This window comes from Uranotaenia lowii, chromosome 3, assembly GCF_029784155.1.
Source record: "Uranotaenia lowii strain MFRU-FL chromosome 3, ASM2978415v1, whole genome shotgun sequence".
Taxonomy (NCBI): domain Eukaryota; kingdom Metazoa; phylum Arthropoda; class Insecta; order Diptera; family Culicidae; genus Uranotaenia; species Uranotaenia lowii.
The window spans coordinates 241,613,375-241,635,793 of NC_073693.1; the positions used below are offsets into that span (position 1 = coordinate 241,613,375).

General features: G+C 34.6%; 2 protein-coding genes across 8 annotated transcripts in view; one reads left to right on the forward strand and one right to left on the reverse strand.

The window, feature by feature from the left end:
• The window catches only part of LOC129757468 (fatty acid hydroxylase domain-containing protein 2-like), a 31,479-nt gene extending 27,179 nt beyond the window's left edge, over positions 1–4,300 (reverse strand). The window contains exon 1 of the mRNA XM_055754700.1: positions 4,083–4,300. Within this exon, the coding sequence (XP_055610675.1) occupies positions 4,083–4,152 (70 nt within the window). The 5' untranslated portion in view covers positions 4,153–4,300. The remainder of the gene's footprint in view (positions 1–4,082) is intronic.
• Positions 1–22,419, forward strand: part of LOC129757466 (signal peptide peptidase-like 3) — a 106,816-nt gene that overhangs the window by 63,244 nt on the left and 21,153 nt on the right. For all 7 annotated transcript variants that reach the window (XM_055754691.1, XM_055754693.1, XM_055754692.1 and 4 more), the window contains exon 3: positions 16,322–16,347. The gene's annotated coding sequence lies outside the window, so the exon portion shown is untranslated. The remainder of the gene's footprint in view (positions 1–16,321; positions 16,348–22,419) is intronic.

Consider the following 22,419-nt stretch of genomic DNA (forward strand, 5'->3'; position numbering starts at 1 on the left):
TTATGTCCGCTTAATATACGATGAAGTTTTGATTTACGATGTGGGAGTATGTGTCCGGTAATACGAGTCTGATTCGATATCAATAAATGAATTTATACCGTGGGTAAAGTGACCGGTTATACGATTATAATTACACTTGTGGCTTTGTTAATTTGCCTTTTAATGTGGCATTCTATACAATGTACATAAGATACGAAAGACGCTGCTTACGTGGTATTGTTTCTGAATTTATTTGAAGTCATTTACGATTTCGATACGAGAGTAATTAATGTACGAATAAAATGCGTCTTAAGAAACCTTATGTGATGGTTATAAGATTTCATTTGACATCGGTCGAACTAAATACGACTTCATCCAACATTTCGTAAATAAAGTCGTATTTCATTTGGTCCAAGCATCTTTTACGACGAATATACGATATGCTCGAATGTTAAGTGTACACGTTTACGATTCCGATTTGAGTTGAATCCATATACGAGTTCGGTGATGATTTCTTTTACGATTTCATGTTGGCTGGGTTCTTCTTGTTCAGCCCTTTCACCCAATACCCAGTGGAGCATAACTAGCATGCCGCCGCCGCCACATACAATGTTGTTCTTTTTAAACGGTGCTTCAAATAATGTTCTTATTTGAAAAAAGGTAGAAATTATCAATGATAAAAATTAAGATTTTTTCCTAATTTACAATTTTTTAATTTGGAAAAGAAATTTCATTCAATATAAAACACCAATGCTTGAATAAACCGATCTAGATAAGTGATAGTTTAATGCGATTTTTTATCATTTACAGCATTTAAAGTTAAGCGAAAACCGCCATCTTGAATTTCAAGATGGCGTCAAATAATAAAATTCAACTTCTTCTAATTTAGCCCTTTCACCCAATATCAACATTGTTGGGGTTTCAAACGATTTTCAGTCATTTACAGTATTTCCAAGTTGAGTGTTTGCCGCCATCTTGGAATTTAAGATGGTGACTGACAACGAAATTTGACTTCTACTCGTTTATCACTTTCACTTAATAACCATATTATGAAGGTTTCATGATATTTTCAGTAATTTACAGCTTTGAAAATAAATGCGGAAGCTCCCATCTTGGATTAACCCTCATCCGCATTAGATTTCATTACCCTAATCAGCACTAGGAGTGTCAATTTGACACCACAAGCACAAATCTTTATAACTTTTGGCGTGTTAAACCGATTTAAACAAAACTTACATCAAAAGAAACCTTGTAATGTCAGTAAAATATGTTTAGAACATCATATACAGCTAAAGTTACAAGTTTTCTCGTTATTCAGCATGAAAGAAAAAAAATCCGAAAAAACATGCCTCACGTCGTCTGTCGGCTTCGCTCTCTGACCAAATCACCACCCACCGTACCTACTCGGAGAGCAAACAAACACGTTTTGCTGGACGCGCTGCTTGTAGTTCTAGAAATTCAGGAATCATTTTACGTTTATAATTTTCATATTTTTGTGAAATCTCACAGCGTGATTTGTTGCACCTCACTAGAATGTAGATTAAATTCCCTTTTCAATGGATATAGTTTTGATTGCTTCAAACGGCGAGAAAGCACTGAAAATCCGGGTGCAACCTGACGGAGGACCACAAAAACAGATGAAATTTCAATTAGTGAAAAAATCGCGCAAAGTAGCCAACTTTGAAAAATTCCAGTAATTTCAATTTTTGTTGCATCGAAAATCTAAAGACAGCAAAATGTTAGAATTTCAATAAAGTTTGTTGTCATATTTTTTCTAAAACTCTACCATCGCTCAAACAGTATTTACTAGCAATCGAATGAAAAGTAGGTTTTTTAGACCACTTTTTTTAACTTTTTGTGACAATTTCATTAAAAAAAATTAAAAAAAAATATTTCTTGTCTTCATGATGTAGGCATTAACTTCAGCTTTCATATGCATAAGGCAAATATTTTTTTGGACGTGTAATATATGAACTGCAGCAGTTTTCGTGAGGCATGTTTTTCGGATTTTTTTTTCTTTCTTTCACCCTAATGCGGATGAGGGTTAATGATGTCAAGCAAAAAAAAAACCTACTATTTTGGCTCTTTCACTCAATACTCATATTGTAGAGATATTCATACCACTTATTTTTATATATTTTATTATTTTTACTCAAAACCAACACATATAACCTAACAAAAATGTATAAAAAATGGGAATTCCAATTCAAATAGATATGTGCTATCTAACCTGAGCGTGTCCTGTTTTGACATCTTGATCGAGAACTGTCACTAAGACTTATGGCGGTATAATACACGCACTGAGTGCTATTATAAAACATTATAAAAGAAGCTTGGAACAAACTTCAAATTTTGTGTTTTATTATAGTTTAAACAGAGCATTCATAAAGCTTTCAAAACAACTAAAACAGTATGTTTAATAAACGCTTTATTAGCGTTTTCAAAATTATCTGAATACATATGGTCGATTCAAGAATATAAGCATTTTGCATGACCATAATTGAACCGTCATAAAACGAGCTGCACAAAAAATGCCATAATAAATCCATCTTAAAACTTCGTAATGCTAGTTGGCTTAATTTGTACACGGGTTGAGACCCCTCTTTCATTCCACTGGGGAGATAAATATCAAATTCTTCTATTGTTTCGAGCAACTCCCCGCCCTCTCCCGCCTTAGATTTTACTGACAAACTCGAAAGGAGACAAATAAAGATTTATGTATTTTGTTAAAAATTCGATCAACAAATTAAAAAAAATCAGTTCAATAAGCGAAAAAACAGTTTGTGGGATATTAGAATTTTATCATTATGTTTATTTTAGTTTTTTTTTTAATTTTGATACAAAATAACCCGGTTTTTCGATTTTTTGGAATATTGATAGCATGATATTTCAAGTAAATGGACCCAAAATTTACAAGGGAGAGTATTTGAGAATTGAAAATGATTCTATTGACATTTGAGACCCCTACCTCCTTGGAGGGATAAGATAGGGGGAGTTCTGATTATTTTTTTTTTGCATTACATCAGAACATATCGAACAAATGGAACCAAATTTGACACACACAAATAAAATTCTAAAATATAATTAGTTTTGGAAGGTGTAGCAAAGCACACCGAGTGAGCTAGTAATAAATATTTCAGAAGGAATGCATCTGAGGTTAATATGAAGATACTATTGCAAGCTGAGTGGATTGCCAATAACTCATACAACACCTCGCTAGGTACCCAGCAGTGGTGTCAATTGAGTTATTGTCTATCAATTCCAAAAGACATACCCCTGTTAAACAGCTGATAACTTTTTTGGATAAAAAGATACGAAATTACGGTCTTGGACAAAGTTGTTCAGCGAAAAATTTCCTATTAGCAGGCTCGATTCCACAGAAGAAACAAAAATTGTGTTGATTTTTAAATAAAAAATATTTAATTTTCAAATTTACTCATGTAAACGTCTCTTAAAAATAGTGCAAAAAATCATGGAAGAGTTTTGAACCAAAACAAAGCTTTTTAGACCCCAGGGTTAGAGAAATTCAAAAATGACCCCAAATCGACTCATTCTATTATGTGATATTCAAGTTGATTTTGTAGGGAGCCTTTTACAAACTGTTTAAATCTATTTATAAGATTTTTATTTCTTCAAAATGTACCTATACTTACAAAAATGGTTAATAGTTTATCTACTGGCAACCTTCAACAGTCGCCTTCCAAATTTTTTTTTTTCGACCTTCACCAAACAGATGACTGCGCTACCCCCAGTTCACCTTTAAGTTGTTCGGGTGAATGATCAACCGGCAGAGATCCCTCCCTAGCTCCCCTAATGAGCTTTTTGTGTGTGATCTGTCGTTGTTGTTGTTGTGGTTAGTGTTTTTGTTGCATACAATCGCGGCGCGATGCTGATGTTGTTAATAAACGCGATGTTGATCATGGTGATGGTTCGGTCCGACATTAGTAGGTATAACAGAATCAAAAATATGCTAATGCTCATGCAATAGGCAATAGCGGCTATGACCAATTAATGTTAAGCAAGCGATCAACAGACGGGAGTCTACTAAATACTAAAATGTGAGTAGACTTTTTAGACTAACCAACAGAGACTAACGAACTTACCCATCACATCCAGGAAGGCATCCCACTTCCGCTGGAGGAATCCATCGGGGTTCGTTATGTTAACTTCCATGTCGTTTAGGTACTTCAGATATTGAAACAAAATAACAGATAAACTCGAGGGATTTTATCAGATAGGACTTATTCTACATAGCAACAAACAACAAAAAACAAAAAAAGCGAAAGGACACCCGTAACAGAACGACAACTCGGGTCCAAAGCTAAAAGTGTACTAACCCTAATCTTAGACTGTGCACCGCCGCGTTGGTAGTTTTCAAATCAAAGCCAGCAGCACCTTGATAAGATTATTGTTTTTTTTAACGAAGCGCGTTAATGAATACTCAAAGCATCTCGGAACTGTTGGATTGGAACTCGGGGTTGACTAGGCCGGCCTCTCTTCGTTGGTCGTCTTACCCTTAGGCGGTGGAGGTTTGTTCTTAATTCATAAATTCTGATCCTGTGTTTGTTGTAACGGCAAAATTTGTGGTTCAGCTCCAAGCACTAGGTATTGAATCAACCAGTGAAGTGAATGTAACCTTCTTGGGGAATTAACAGTGACGTTGAACATTCTGATGTGCAATGTGCATCTTCGATACGGACTTTGATCATGTTCGATGTTATGGCGGTCTGTAATGGACGTGAACTTGACTACCCTAAGTATACGAAACGTATTTTTTTTTTAGAAAAAAGCGCTTCCTTTCGAATGCTTTTGAACTAATTGTGTTAATCAGTTGCGTTAGATTGAAAAAACATCGAACGTTCAAACTGACCTGAAAGTTTTTGGGTAGCTACTTTTTGTTGCTTTTCGGGACATGCTACGGAAGAGAGGGGAAGCATTTCCAACTGACTTCGAACTTATGTCAATCATTTCGGGCCACGAAATCGCAAAAAACTCATATCTTAGGTACAATCTGCATTAGGAAGTTCATATCATTTTTGTTTTCGTGGCATGTAGTCATTTCCATAGAACTGGGGTGTTGTCTTATACAAAACAAGGGATAGACAAAGATCCAACTTGTTGAAACAAACCAAGGAGATATAAGTGCATGAAGGTTTATGCCGAGAAAACTGAGGTCCAAATTTCCTTCAGTGAATTTGATAAGATACAAAATCTGATAGAAATAAAGTGCTTTTCATCGTTATTATGCCGATAATGGGACTGAAATGGAGCAACCGATGTGTGTGGAAGGATTTACAAGACAGGCCACGGTCATAAGCTAGGAGCGTCGACGACGGGCAATCCGACCGGCGGTCAGCAATTGTGAGCGAGCTAATCAAGTGGCGGAAAGTTGCCCCTAAGCTAAGTATTCAAAATCTCACATCTTACGTATTGAGAAGAATTTCTTCGTTGATGAGACAAATGGACAATTTTTTTCTTAGTTAGAAGTCAACTTATTTTTTTATGTTTGATTCCACAAAATGAAACGGTTTTTATTGACTGAAAAGGTTGCTTCGACATTTATTGAAATTTGTCTTCTATAAAATATTATTTTCAAAATAGTAAAATTATTATTGGAACATCAAAGATTTTGTTATAAACTTATTTTATTCATCTTTTTGACAATTTTTGTTTGAGATTGTGAACAATGTTATTTTTTACTGATGGGCAAGAATAAATAATATAATTGAGGCTAGTTAGAAATGCTACTGTTAATTTTGAAAACAAGAAGGAATTTCTGTATAATTTCAAAGATAATATTTGTTACAATTTTGTTTAGGTACAGTTTAAAGAATCTGATTTGTAATAAATATGTATCAAAATGTGCCATTGAAGTGAAAAATAATACTTAGTTCGAAAATTTCTAAGTATATCAGGGAAAAGTAAGAAGATGACAAAAGATTTCGATATAGTTAGCTATTTTTCCCTTTTTTTCTCGAAGGTTTCATCACTGTTTTCTCACTTTTAATCCATTAAAATACATATGCGTTTCACAAAATTTAACACTAATTTATATTCAACTAGCTGACCCGGTGTGCTTTGCTACACCTTCCAAAAACGAATGATATTTTCAGAATTTATTCAAATTTTTATTGTTTTAAATTTATTTTAATTCAAATTATAACATAATTCATGGAGTTTCGAATTGCAACACAAAAATAATTTAAACTTTTATTCTAAATCTTGATCTATAAATTTGTGTTAAAGACCTGATAATTTTAATCTGTTTCTTTAAGCTTCGCCCTAAAAAGGAGGGTCTCAAATTAATCGTCAAATTCAAGTTATGAAATATTGTTGTTTTTGCTTGATATGTTCTGGATTTATGCTAAAAAACTGATAAGAGCTCCCCTGTCCTTTCCTCCCCCCCCCCCCCTGCTGAATGGAGATCGTGATCTTTAATAATCATACCCATTTTTTGGTTCTCAAAAATCCTCTTGTATCAAATATTGTTCTATTGGTTGATAAATTTTTAAACTTTACAACAAAATTTAAATGGAACCCCATCCTTTCTCCTCCTCTCTAGACTGTAAAGCGTAATCATATCTCGTAACCAAGTACCTTTCCATACCATATTTGTTTCCATTTGATGGATTCGTTAGTATAAATTGAGAACTTATGCTAACAAAATTGTATTGTATCCTCCTATGTACCTACTCCTGAAAGGAGGATGGGTGTGTCAGATAATCATAGAATCATATCAAAATGATTTTCCATGCTCAGTTTTGTTCATTTCTCGAATTTCGTAAAAAAAAAGTTAAATGTAAGCTTTCCTCTTCCCTTCCTTTATTCCCAATTCTATCGTCCCACTGCAAGAAAGGAATTGTTTGACATAGAAAAATTTCTCGTACTGAAATACCATCCCATGCCAAATTTGGTTTTATTTGCGTAGTAAATTCTTGAGTTATGCATAAACTTGAAAGAAGTACCATCCCCTCTTCCGTTTTCCCCATTAAATGGAGGGTTGAGAACTTTATATTCATAAAAATATTTTTGTACTCAAATACTTTTTGATGCCATATTTTATTTCATTTGTGCTATTAGTTCTCGAATTATGCAAAAAAATTGTATGGAAGCCCCCCTTTCCCCCTTTATATCTTTCCGCTGAAAAAAGGTGGGGCTTCAATTTGTAATAGAAACATTTCTCGTATCTAAATACCTTCACATGCCAAATATGGTTCAATTTGCTCGATCAGCTCTCCAGTTATATTGAAAATTGTAAGGGAGACCTCTTCTCCCCCTTTTCATCCACCTTTTTGAAGGAGTGAGGGATACCAAATATTCATAGAATCATTTCTCGTACCCACAAATCGTTCTTGAGTTATGCAATGAAAATTGAATAAAACTTCCCTCCCTCTTTCCTTTCTCTCCGCTGAAAGAAGGAAGGAGTCTCAAACAATCATTAGAACATGCCACGTTCCCATATATCCGCCCATGCCAAATTTGGTTCCATTTGCTTAATTAGTTTTTGAGTTATGTAAAAAATTAAAAAAAAGGGCCCCCTCTCCCCGTTATATCTCCCTACTAGAAAGAGGGATGTGTCTCAAATAATCAAAGAAATATTTTTCATGTCCAAATACCTTCCCATACCAAATTTTGTTCCATTTGCTTTATTAATTTTTGAGTTATGTATAAAATTATAAAAGGGGCCCTCCCTCTTTCACCTGGAAAGAGAGAGGGGTCTCAAATAATCATTGAAATATTTTTCGTATCAAAATACCTTCCCATGCCAAATTTGGTTCCAATATCTTGATTAGTTTTCGAGTTATATGAAAAATTGTAAGGTAGCCCCCCTCCCCCTTCCAATTACTCCACTGAGAGGAGAGAGGGGTCCCGAGCAGACTTTTATGGCAAAATTATAGCAAATTTTGCTATCACGCCTTGAGAGGAAATCTTGCTCTCATTTTGCTTGACATAAGGTGGTACACAGCAAAAATGAGAGCACAAATTTTCATACTTGGTTAGCAAATTGATACCTAATTTTGCTTAAACTGAGACCCTAATTACACCTCGTTTTTTGAGAGCTTGGATAGCACAATGATGCCAATATAAGATATCAAATAATTTTCGATTACAGCAAAATTAGACAACAATATGCTCTCAAAAAAAAAATTTTTTTTTTTGAAAAACGAGGTACCATTTAGGCCCCAGATTAAGCAAAATTGGGTATCCCGATGCTGTTTGCGTATGAAAATTTGCTCTCAGTTTTGCTGTGTACCATCTTATGTCAAGCAAAACGAAAGCAAATAAACCACTAAAGGCGTGATAGCAAAGTTTGCAAAAATTTTGTTCGAAAAGTTTGATCGAGGTTATCAATATCGCCTTCAGCTATGCAAGCAACATTGGTTACGAATTCATGAGACATATCGGTGCTTATGAAATCGCCTCAAATTATGCAATTGCAAGTCAAACAGGTGTTCATAATGCTTAAGCGTATACCGTTCATTGTAAACGCCTAAATGTATATAATGAAAACCATAAGTACCTATTTCAAAAAATATAAAATTTCGGTGTCGATTTTTGAAAAGGGCTAACACGCCGAGACCTCTGTTTTGAGAAAAATTCATTCAAAGTTTCAGATGTATAATCAATTGCCTATTTTGTATTATTTTCTTTACTCAGTACCTAAACTTCTAAAAAATTAGAGTAATTTCATTCTGCGAGAGGGCAAGGTTTTTCATTATTGTTACCATACAAAAGACTTCCTAGCACATTTATTTAAAAACAATACTATGTGCGTTTGATTTGAAAATATAAGAAAAATTGAAATGGATTTCAAAATATAAGAATGTCATTTTTCGATTCTAAAATTATTATTCGCGTTTTGGAGTAGAAAAAAACCTTGATAGATGAAAACAAACAAAAATTATTTTTCGCAAGTCGAATGAAGCGGGCGGCGAAAGAGTATCGTGTTAACACATTAGTAAAAAAATCAATTCGCCTTATTTGAAAAATCAAATTAAATTACATATAAATAGAAAGTTTAAAAATAATTTAAAAAAAAGTAAAATAGGAAGTTTAAAACGCTAATGGTAGTAACTGAGTTTATTTACAATTGGGGCATACGCCCTTTTCAAAAATCGATACCAATTTATATTTTTCATACTCACTTTACTCACATCTTATATAAATTTAGGCGTTTAAAATATGCAGTATACGTTTAAGCATTATGAACAGGTTTTCAAACATTTAAAACCAAATTAGGTACCTTACTTAATGGTAATAAAAAATGATAATAATGGTTAAGAAACTCACCCAAATAGTACACATGCGGCGTAGGTTTAAATTTTTGCAGATGCTCTATCAGCAGAATTAGGTCAGTTCACAAGTACACATTTATGCATCAGTAAATCACTGGTGATCTGAAACAGAAATTTTATCATTAAATCATTGTAAGTGTTTTAAAATTTAAAAAACTTATTTGTTGCTTTACCTGTAGAATTTCAGGGGTATTAATTTTTCCAGCAATTTTGTTCACCCCTTAACAACAACTTCATTTTGCCCAAGTTCTTCGTAGTTTTCGTTATACGACCTGGATCGAGGAAGAAGTTTTTCAACATCTCCATGCGAAGTTTGATTAATTAATCCCATCGAATGATACGCTTCGCTTCGCGGTATATTCATATCATTTGGCTGGCTTAAATCGCCTCTCTAGGCTTGAAATTTTCATTCGGATGAGCTGTCATTGGTCTTCAGAGCTCATCGATACACAAATTTCTTTTCTGGAGTCAGGACGAAGAAGTGACATTTCGTGAGTCACGTCACTCGAGTCGCAGAATAAACCCCAATATTTCGATTCAATTCGATGCAGGATTTTAATTCTTGACGTTGAATGGAAACTCGAGGCATTTCCTAGTTGTTCTCCCAGGCTGAAATTTATGTTGGGAATCAATCCGTTGCGTCTGTTTCCAGATTAATTGATATTATTTGTTGTGAAAATGATTTTCGTTTCAAAGATAAGAACAGTGTGCGGAAATTTGGATGAGATAGACATCAGCTGATTAAGCTGATTCTCAAATTGTTCCGTTGTATTATAAATACAGCAATTTCCAATCTTTACATCGATTCACCCGTTAAAAATTTAACGTTTTAAATGTGATTAAGAATTAAATCTTCAAAATATCATTATCGTTTTACGACATACTCACCAACACAAAGAATGAACTATGGTGATCTTCCCTGCCCCGTGGCGGAACCTTCCTAGGGGAACAACAAACGCCGTAAGTTCACCTAACTCTTCCTTTTGATCGGGTAGCTACATTACTGCTGTGTGTTGCTGAGTTCGGATAGTATTAGAACCAATGGTAATACGCTTTTCAATTATTTCAATGCAACTTACGCTGATTGTTGCACTCGATGGACTGGTGTCCCGCTGGGTTAATAAGAACCATAATGCCATGCAGCCGGTATCCGTAAAAACGCTCCCGGTGTCACGATTTCGTTCTGCCATTGGGATTTGGGGTCAGTCTGGTTCAATCGTCGTAGTTGTTCCGAGAAATCCGAGAATCCGATTTGTGGCTATGGTATTCTTTAATTTTTAAAACGATTTTGAAAAGCGCGAAGAAAACAGCTGACTATACGCGAGTAAAACAAAAACAACATTTTTGCGTTTTTGACGTTTCTCTTACACACTGAAAAAGAATGCATATTAATTGGTAATGAATTCAGTTATGAAAAGATAAAATAAGGCCCTTGGAGCCAAACGAGTGCATAAGTGTACAAAGGATACTTTTGAGAAAACACAAAACAATCTTTAAAGTTTACGTGATGCCAATCTTTCATATATTTTTTCGTAAATTTGTAGTTTTCGTCTAACAATAAAAGTGTGAGGAGAAAATTCTTAAAACCGGAAAATTTCACCAAAAAATACAGTTTGAAATATGATTGATTATTTGGCATTATTAACTCAAAATTGATCATTTTTGCACCCCTTTGACTCTGATTAAATTTGACCAGGCTCGGTTCTCGATTAAATTTAAATGAAACTATGTATGTTACAAATTTGTGTGGGTAGTTAAGATAAAAAAGATGATAATTTACTATTTTTAATCGATAAAAGAAATAGATAAAGTCTTTGGATCTGACCCGTTATAATCAAGCCCGTATAATCAAGCCAAATCGAATGATCATATTTTATTTAAAATTAAAATATAAATACAGATCGGTGATTATTAATCGTAGTCAAGGGTAAATGCGAGTTTAATTATCACGTTTATGTATTATTTTGCACTTAACAACATTTGATTTAAATGTTGAACATTGAACAAGCTAATTTTGAAATGAAAATGATTGACAACTCAAGCAAACTATAGTAGAAAAAACAAAATATCTTTTAAAAGTCATCCAAAAGATGATAATTTTGACATTGTCGATTACTTTTGACGTTCAACCACTTAAATTTATTATATATTCGCTGTAGCTAATTACAAATAATTCCTTGCTTCTTTAATGAGTAGGCATGAATAACAGCTTGCTGTTAAATTCCCGGAAAAAATTCTTTAATGAGATATGAGTATAAAGATTACGCCTAAATGTGTTATCATATTGGTGTTGAAAATTCGTATTTACTGTTGAGTAAATTTATAACAAAAAAATATTTTAAAAGTATGCTATGTTGTTGTTTTAGTGCAGCTTTGCTATATGAGAATAATTGAAAAAAAAAGAAATTTCTACATATAATTAATTAATGAGACCATAATTGATGCTTAATTTTGCTCTCGTACGATTTGGGCATCAAAGTCTGCTCGTGTATGCTTTCAATTCATTCTCAGCCTGATTATTTTTAACTATTTTATTTACGAAATAAATGAAACCATGGTGATGCTTAATTTTACTCTCGCAGAAAAATTCATCAAAGGATGCTATCCTTTTGCTCTTGGTACCTAATGTTGGTCTCAGCTTGCTGTCAAATTGAAATTGGTTATGCCTTAATGATGCCTTGTTTTGCTAGCTGTTAAATAATGAGAGCAAACGGTGCTATCATTTGGCTGTTGACACCTTATTTTGGTCTCAATTTGCTATCGATTTGGGCATCAAAGTCTGCTCGGGGTACCTTATATTTATAGAAATATTTCTCGTTCCCAAATACCACCCCATGCCAAAGTTTATACCATTTGCTTGATTGGTTCTCGAGTTATGCAAAAATAGTCTTTTGTTTGGGAGCCCCCCCCCCCCTTACTGTTAGGAGGAGGGGTCCCAAACCATAATAGGAACCTTGTGTTTTTGTGAAATTTGGAAATTAATTTTTAGTTTTTATTCATGCAAATAAAAGTCATGGCACCCAATTTCCATTATTTTTTTAATTCGAATCACCCAGAGTAGGAAGGCGCCAAAAGCAATCTATTTAAAGGAAGTTTTGGCCCCCATTTTCATTGCCAGTGTACTTTGCACGTGGCATATGATTTTCCCTATGGGGTGCTGCAACTAGCCTGTAAGAAGCATATTTACGAAATTTGTTTTTTGTTGCATCAGATTCAAGGCAATTCTAATATTTTCTTAGATGATTGTTCGTGCACCGTTAATTTTTGTTAAAATGTCATATTTTTTTAGCAACTCAAGCAATATGGATGTTAAATTTTCGATAGACTCAAAACATAACCATTACCAAATCATTTTTGATGAGTTTTGATAACACCAATAGAAAGTCATATACCTGATAAAAAATCACCTTTATTTGTTTTTGGTTGATTTTTAGAAGATGTTAGGGATTTATCCAGTCAGTTTGAGAATTGAATGTTATCAATTTTGTGATTCCAAGTAAATTGCATCACTATCATAAGAACGGATTGGAGGATCAGGAAACATTGAAAAATGCACACTACCTTTTATGCTCAGTGGTTAAAAGGAACTTTTCCAAAGTTTAGCTATATAGGTCTTTAACTTGATATTAGATCCAACTCTCAGTTTCGAAAGTCAGAGAAAAGGATCGTAATCAAAAATATCATCAAACTTGAAAGAATATAAAAATTTAACATTTAAGTAAAAGCATGCCACCTAACATTTCGAAACATTTCAGTATAGAGAAAAATCTGAACCAATACACAAAAAAACAAAAAAAGTTTCGTACCAGATATCAGATAAAAAAAAACAATCTATCAAGCACAAGTGAGTTTAAGAATATAAACACTTGAACTCGATCAACAAAAATAAAATCAAGATCAAAGAAAATCAGCTTTAAAATTTTCGTTCAAATATAACTGAAAATCCAGATTCATAAAGCCGAACTCAGAATATTGGTATAAATTAACAATAAAATTCAGAATTAAATTTAACTGTTTGGACTACAGTTTCTTATCTTACGATCATAAACTAAAATTTAAAAAAATTTGTGATTGTTTTGAATTTTTATTCCAAATACTCAAAATACATTTGCCTTTATTCAAGGTTTTCAATGCTAAGGAAAAGTAATCCGAAAACATGACAGTTTAAATTCTTTTTTTTTAATTTCCTAATTTATAGTGCAATTTGCCAATCCCTAACTGAAAATTGAAAAAAGATAATGATGACACAAATTTTAAAGACATTTTCAAACATAATATTGATTAGAAAAGTGTTGCTGTAAAATGAGATGAATAGTGACTTTTCCTGAATTGTTAAATATTTGTCAAACTCAGCTCTGTCAATTCACAACAAGATTCAATTAGTGTGTTTAGTACAAAGTCCGGAAAAACGACAATTGAAATAATGAAAAAAAAAATTAAAAATTAAGTTTATTTTCATTATTCTTTAAATGTTCTAGTTTTATCCAATTCATTTTTAAATTTTTCTATTCTGACGATCATGCTTAAAGAAAACTTCAATGTATTTAAATACAGAGGTAAACACAAATCGAAAAAAAACTCAGTTTATGACGACTCCAGCAAAAAAGATCTATTTTCTGTTCAAATCAATTTTCAGCAATTTTAAAATACTTGATCAGATAGGAGTTTTTGAATGGGAATGATGGCTAAACTAAATTGAAAATTTAAAGATCAAGCGTTCTTAAGTTACCGGAAGAAAATAAGTTTGCTAACCAAAAGTTAGCCGGGTCAGCTAGTAATTATATATTTCAGAGGGAATGCCTCTGGGGTAAATCTGAAGAGACTATTGCAAGCGGAGTGGATTGCCAACCATTGTAGGTCTCTGAAGGTTGGATGACTTCCCTCGACGAACCATCGGCCGTGGAAGCCTGAGAAGCAATTCGAAGGCCAAGCCACACAGACATAGGCTGGACCTTGCTACCCATGGGGGAACCATACATACATACATACATACAAAACAGTAATCCGATTCTATGACCCTAACCTGCTAATTTTCCTTTTTTTGCTGGCTGAGTCTAGTAACCCTATTAAAAAATCTAAACATGAGAAATTGTAGACCTTCTCAGTTTAAGAAAATTCAGAAAATTGCATGTATCTAGCTTCCACCGTTCTTGAGGTGTAGTTCGAACTATATAGACCCTAATCGTGAAGGAAGGTTAAGCAAAACAGTGCAATAAAGCATATGTACAATTGACCGTTATATCTCTAAAAATAAAAACTTGTAGGCGAAACCTCATTTTCAATTCAGACCTTTTTTAGACCTTATGGTTTTATAGTACACTTTCAACACTTTAAGCATGTTGCATGAATTCCAATTACAAAAAAACTTCTATGCAGCAGAATCCTTTAAACCTTGATTTACGTATTAGATCTCTTAGGAGTTAGGAAAACTGCTTTCTAATGAAATTTGGGCATCACTGGTTATACGAAATTTGTCTAGCAAGAAATTTTTATCTACGAAAAAAGATCTGCAACAAAGTCATTACAAAACCGTCCAGACCAAAGCCGAAGTGTAACGTCTAAGTTAGCGGTTTAGTGGAAAAGTGGGTGTAAGTATTTTTAACCGCATAATCACCCAACTTGATCGAAAATCATCGACGCGTCAAGACGTTAGATTTGCAATACATTTATGTAGGTACTACGTGCCTACCACAACGCTCGACGCTCAGAATAGCACCTGGTTGAGGTTTATTTTTCGATTAAAAGCCACCGCGCTGCTTCTTCTGACAGATAGCTACAGGTGAAGGGATATTAATTATGGCGTATGTAAACCGATCGTCAGTACGTAGTACCGGCACATGGTAATGCAAGAGTTTAAAATTATACCGGTAGTAGTTAAACAGTTCACTTCGTCTTGCTTATTGGCCGGAATGATGACTCTTTTTTCGATAGGTTTAATAGACTGTAAAAACAGATTCATCTGTAGTAATTAATCCCAAAGTCCATTGTACCTGTGATGCTTTTTTTTGTGTCTCGGAATATTTTTTGTGTTCTAAATTTGGATTGGAACAGACGAAGATAATTAAAATTCTTTGAAAATGTTGTTACACTGGATCCCAATTTAACGTTCGAATAAAGTAAATTCACTAATTTTTACTTATACGAACAAGAATTCTCCAACGATTGTCATCTACATCAATGCTATTCGAGCCTTATGTAAACTGTTTTGCAAATGGTACAGTGAATGATTTTGTTTAGTTTCAAAGAACTCCATTGGAATGCCTCCTCCGATTCTCTGTGTTGTTTCCCATGGTGAATTTTAATTTTTGAGTGATTTCGTTACGTATATGGTGTAGTAGGTACGTATAAGCCTGACATAATCTGACATAAGCGGGACAAATGTGCGCGCGCAACAACAAAAGCTTACACCCGGCTGTTCGTTCATACATACTAGTATTTATGTGTGTTTAGGACACAAAGGTAGAAAAAAGCCTTTGGAACTTCTGTACTACTCACTGTCTGTTAAACCGAAGCGATCCGTAAATATAGCATAACTGTAGCCCGACCGTAGAAAACAATGGCTCCGTGCGCTTTGTGGTGGTTGCGCGGAGGCGGACATTTTTTTTTTGTTTTGTTTTGTGGATTTGCTAAACCGCGATGCGATTCTCCATGCCGCCATACCCCAAAGTGAGTCACTTAATGCATACAGTTAAGTGACAAACACTTTTTATTACACGATCTGCGGCGACAAGGTAGCTACATTGTGCGACACGCGTTGATTATCGTATACCTAGTCTGGCTTTGGGTATGGTTGATCATCAATTGAAATGCTATAACCTAGTAATTGGCTATTGTCATCCGACTTTGGGAAAACCTTTAGGCCTTGGGAGGACGAAAAACATGCTTCCAGCTGTTACATCGGAGAACCTTTTTTTAAGTAAAACTTAGTCGAAATTATTCGAAGCTACACATTGAATGCGCACCTTTAGAATCACCCGCCCAATGTTTCTGATATCAACAATTCTATTGATGCGAAATATTAATCTCGTGTTTATTTTTACTTTCAGATATGTCGTCACGTCTGCTATTCATAGTAAGTATATTTTTTATTTCCCTTTCCATGTAGCATGTAAGTTCATCGGTCGCCCAAGAATAGATGTAGAAGGGCATTCCATGTTTGCTACCATTATTCTAAATTTATGAACTCATGAGTCGTTGACATGAAGTATTTTTAAAACTGATCTATACAAGGATAGAAAACAAAGTTTCAATATTTGTGCATGCTTATTATTGGATAAACAAAGCACGATTTAAATGAAGTTAACCGAATTGCTCGGTTTTACCCGGATTAAACCGGATAATTGAAAAGGAAAATTTAGGTCCGGCCCCGTTTTCGTTGAAAAAGCCCTGACTTTTCCAAAAAAATTTCACTTCATTTACACAACCCAAAACAAACTCAAATTAATGGAGTTTAGGTTGTACTCTAGAGCGATAAACCGGACCCTACGTTGTGGGATTTTTTCTTTCCGGATCCACTCAATTTAAAAGGCGCAACGTCTTATGCAAAGGATTAAGATTTTAATCGACCGACGTTCAACAAATTATGTTCCATTTCTTAACGGACTCGATTTATTGCCATAGACGTAACGAAACAGACTAACAAGCGTTTTTAAAGTTATCGTATTAACGGAAAATTACTTCATCCAAAAAGGTATTTATGTCTGAAAATTGGCTCTTCTTCCGGTAGAATTAAGTACTACATCACATCCTATATCACTCTTTGACTAAGATATTTCATTTAACGACAGTCGTCACTATATGCGTTCACAAATTGAAACTTATTTTTAATTGAAAATTTCGAATTGCAATTCCACAAACAATTTGTATTGAAACTTAACTCTTGACACTCAAATAAACTCTCCAAGGGTTTTTTCCCAGAACTATGACTTAAAAATTTTAGAATTCGAAACCAACCATTTTAACAAAAAATTAAATTCTGTAAATACTAATTTAACACATCAACAAGCTGGTAGCCAAGTGAAAGAGGCTTACCACTCACGATAAAGGGTGATACGGTCAAAATTTGGTCAAGGGAAAACGCGTGTAAATCGGTGAAATCGTTTATTTAAAAAATCAAATTAAATTTCTTTTTCAAGTTTAATTAGTATAAAATTCAGGAAAAATATACAGTTAAGCTTCCGCTTTTCCAAATCCGAATTGCCGGGCCTTACGCTTAACCCCTGCCATCAGATTTTGAACAGCCACCTTGTCCACCTTCTTCGCCGCAGATAGCCAGTTTGCCTTGAACTGCTGCTCGTCCTCAGCAGTTTTTTGGTCTTTTTTAGGTTTCGCTTGACAATAGCCCAGTATTTCTCAATTGGGCGGAGCTCTGGCGTGTTGGGAGGAGTCCTTGTCCTTGGGAACTACCTGCACGTTGTTGGCGTCGTACCACTCCATGGCCTTTTTACCGTTATGGCATGATGCCAAATCCTGCAAAAACAGTACGGAACAACCGTGTTTCTTCAGGAAAGGCAGCAGAAGTTTATTCAAACACTCTTTCACGTAAATTTCTTGGTTGACAGTCCCGGAAGCTATGAAAAAGCTGCTTTTCAAGCCACAGGTGCAGATGGCTTGCCAAACCAGATATTTCTTCGCGAACTTTGACAGTTTCATGTGTTTGAAAATATCTGCTACCTTTCCCCTTTCTTTTGCCGTATAAAACTCCTGTCTCGGAAGCAGCTTGTAGTCGGCTTTGACGTAGGTTTCGTCGTCCATTACCAAGCAGTCAAACTTCATCAGCATCGTCGTGTACAGCCTCCGGGATCGTGCTTTGACCGTCGTATTTTGTTTATCATCGCGATTTGGAGTCACTACCTTCTTGTAAGTCGATAGTCCGGCTCGTTTTTTGGCTCGATGCACGGTTGTAGACGATACACCCAGCTTATTTGCGGCATCTCGGAGAGAGAGGTTAGGGTTGCGCATGAAACTACCGGCAACTCTCTTTGTCGCCTCAGCGGCTTCCGGTTTTCGATTTCCTCCCGATCCAGACTTCCTGGCTGTCGACAAACGTTCCCCAAACATTTTAATTACATTTGTAACGGTTGATTTGACAACTTTTAGCGATTTTACCAGCTTTGCGTGCGAGTAGCTCGGATTTTCGCGATGCGCGAGCAAAATTTTGATACGCTGCTCTTCTTCCTTGGACGGCATTTTGACAACTGAAGAGTGAATTCCAAAATCAAAACAGGAGCAACATTCTACACACACACACCTTCAAAATGAGGGGTGTTCAGGTTTTTTAAATGCAAAATTGAAAGAAATACGTCAAGTTGATATTGACCAAATTTTGACCGTATCACCCTTTATAACATCGTTTTCGGATTTCTTTTAGAATTTTTCATTCCTATAGAAGCTGTTAACCCTTAGTTTTATATAAATTTGGTTATAATTTGTTTGAATATAAGATTTATGAAAACATAATGAACATGTGAAGATCTCCCGGTTTAACCGTTTAACTTTTCTTTATAACGAAAATTTTTTTAAATAATTCTAGAATTTGTTATTTGGGCCTAAATAAACAAACTGCCATAGAAATCTATAATTTATTTAAAAAATTTCCCCAAAACACTGAACTGTTTGTTTCCGTACTAATTCAAGTACGTTCTAGACATGAAAAGTGTGTGTTTTTTTAATTCGCGTTTTTGAAAGCAGAAACTTTTTGAAAAAAATTCAGTTCACCCTGAAAGGGTCGAAATTATATTCATTCTTGTCAATTAACATTGTGGGGCAAGTGAACACCATAATTACTTGCGATCGGTAAAGTATAATAATGTTTTTTTTTTCGGCTGTCGCTTAAGGCCAATTCTATGGAAAACGTTTGGACTCAAATGAAGATGTAGCTTGAGAAGAAATGACCCTGCAATTTGAAGCAGCTTGTCCGTCGGATTCACAAAATTTGGATTTTGGGTCGTTTTCAGAGGAATATCCGCAAAATCTTGGCCAAAGTATGCCGCGAAGATGTCAAGATAATGGTGAGGGTGATTAGCTATTAACCTTCATCCGTCCCTGATTTTTTTTCCCGTTACAGTCCCTGGAGTTTCAATTTGACACTCCTGACTAATACCAATATGTCGTACTTGCAATCAAATTGTCACTAAAAATTACAATTGATTCGGGAAACTAACGATTTTTTTATCTCCTAAATGCACGACCGTTAATCCCAAGATTAGTTAATAGACTGACTCAACTCGTCATCGTGATACGCTTTTCTCTTTCTGTCGTTATCAACTTGCTATTTTCGCTTTCATTCTCTCAATCTGTTTTTCCCGGGCGCGTTCACGCATCTTCTGAGTCATACACGTTAAAAGGTGTCTGTTGCATATTTCATAATATATGCTCATAAATATAGTTTACAATAATTTTATGATTTATTCTGATATTTTCTGTTAGCTTTTTTTTGTTAAGTATCGCAGAGCTAATATAATTACACCACTAGAATCGTATGGAATTACCTTTCTGGTTAATATAAATTTATTACGAAAATTTTGCGTGAATCTACTAAAAATCCAGTGCAAAGTTGAGTTAAGTCTTAGAAAATCTGATAAATTGCTCATTGATGAAAGGTTCGAAAAACAGCTACCTTTGAAAAATCGTTAAATATTCTGTGTTTGGTATTTTGTAAAACGAAAATTTCAAAATGTCTCTGGTGTGAAACTGTGACCTCAACAATGTTGACGATTCATTAAAGGAAAAGTACGGCTTTTACAACCAACTTTTTACATCTTGAAAAAATCCGAAAAAATAAATCCTTATGTGCAACAAATAGCTTCGTTTGAGCATTTCGTAGTTGATTTACAGTCTTAAGTCTTTAGTCGTAGTTGATTTACAGTCGGCCACCATATTCAAATTGAGTAGATATACTAACGTGCAAAGTTTATGAGTTGAACCAAAAATGAAATTTTATAATTAATTTAGTTATTTTAAAGCAATTTCAGATGAGGAAATAAAAAAGAGAGTTGTGTATGATCTCTCCCCTATTTACCACTTTACAGTAGTTGGCCCTTGCTAAACAAAATTTTGTATGTACCTATATCTAAATAAAATTCTACCCGTTCATTTTCAACAAAACATTTCGCACAAGAAAAGTATTCTGTTGTGAAAATATATCAGGTCAAATAGAAGCATAAAGGTAATATGAAAATTTTGGTTGCTAGAGCCTCTACCTCAAGAGAGCGAAGCACTTTAAGTTTTTTGGTATTTTCAGAGATTCTGTTTTCCTGTAGTGTGATTTACCACCGTTTGACAAGTGATTTTCTACGTTTTTGTTCCTTTCCAGGATTTCAAGGGAAAAACAATGAATTGAGTTTCGATGTAGAGAGAGAGAGAGAGAGAGAGAGAGAGAGAGAGAGAGAGAGAGAGAGAGAGAGAGAGAGAGAGAAATATTCCTCATTTTCATTTATACACAGCAAAAATTATTTCCTGTAAAAATACGCAAATGTCCTGTAACAAAAAGGAGCAGGACATTTACCGTAATTTTACAGGTCGAAAATATGATTACGTGACATTTAATTTTTAGTGTAGGGGAGATAAGGGCATAACGAGCACCCAGGGCATAATAAGCACACATTTTTTCTACAAAAGTACGTATTTTCTTAAACAAATTTTCATGAGGATTTGTTCCGTACTACCTATAGTACTAATTTTTCACCAAAAAAGAAATATGCTTATCATCTTTACAGAAATATTAAATAATAACCAGCTAGGTTCTCAAGTGACGAAAATATTATAATTTTTGAGCACCACCAAATAAGCTTTTATGACCTTTAAATCATCTTGATCTGAAATGTACTCACTGCAACATGATTTACACATTGTGTCTCAATTTTCACCATCATAAAATTTTTGATTTTTCAATTTAATCAATTTTAAAACGCGTTTTTACTTAAATTTGTTGACCTGGGGCGAACAGAGCACTTTTAATCAGGGCAAGATGAGCGTTTTCTGCCGAGGAATCTAGCAACGAATTTGACTCGATGAAGTCAACTGAATAATAGAGCTACAGCTTGACTTGTTTCATCTGTCGATTTGGCCTATTGGTAAGGTGTCGGAGAGGTAATCAGAAGACTCGAGTTCGATTCCTGTTCGAGAGTTTTTTTTACATACCATTCATGATTGATTTTTTTGATTGTTATATTATACGGCTAGTAGGATCATCCGTCAAACAAAACACCAGAAACATAATGTATGAGCATGTGTTAATTCTTTGAATTCTACTAACAGAACTAGAAGAAATTTCTTACTGCTGTGTTTGATGAATCTACGCCTCACCGTTTAGTGCAAAATGCATCGATCATGAATGATAAATGAAAAAAAAAAATCACCTTGACCAGGAATCTAACTCGAGTCTACTGATTACCTCTCCGACACCTTACCAATAGGCCAAATTGACAGATGAAACAAGTCAAGATGTAGCTCTATTATTCAGTTGACTTCATCGAGTCGAATTCGCTGCTAGATTCCCCGGCAGAAAACGCTCATCTTGCCCCGAAAAATGGTGCTTATACTGCCCCAGTGGGGGTTCTCATTATTCCCCTACAGGTACTGGTTTTCAGCTTTCGGCAAAAAAATTTAAAATGCATTTTTGAACGTTTTTGAGCACCGGAAAAATTCAATTCATTCATGCTCAATTTTAAATTTCAGAAGCCAGAGTACGAAGTTGTTATCAAAGACTAAGGAAAAGGTGACAATTTTTGACAAAATTTTGCAGGAAATAATTAAGGTTATACAAGAATTATGTTTTTGCAACTTTACTTTTCAACCTGCTAATGTTTTATTTTCTGTAAAAAAAAAAATCCCAACGAAATTTTAAATAAATGTTGGGACTATTAAAATTTGTACTTATGTAATTATATATCGGGAAAATTAAAATTATCAATCGGGAAAACCAGGAAAACCCGGTAATTCGGAAAATGGAAACTCGCTGGAGACCCTGATTTATGGGCCCTATTACATAAAACGAGTCGAGTAATTCGACTCGACTCCAGTCACTGTCGAGTCGAGCGAAATGTCGTATTACGGTAGTCGAGTGAAACTGATCGAATTTAAAAACCGGATCAAAGCAAACTTGGCTCGGTAAATCGTGACAGCTGAGTCACGAATTTTCAAT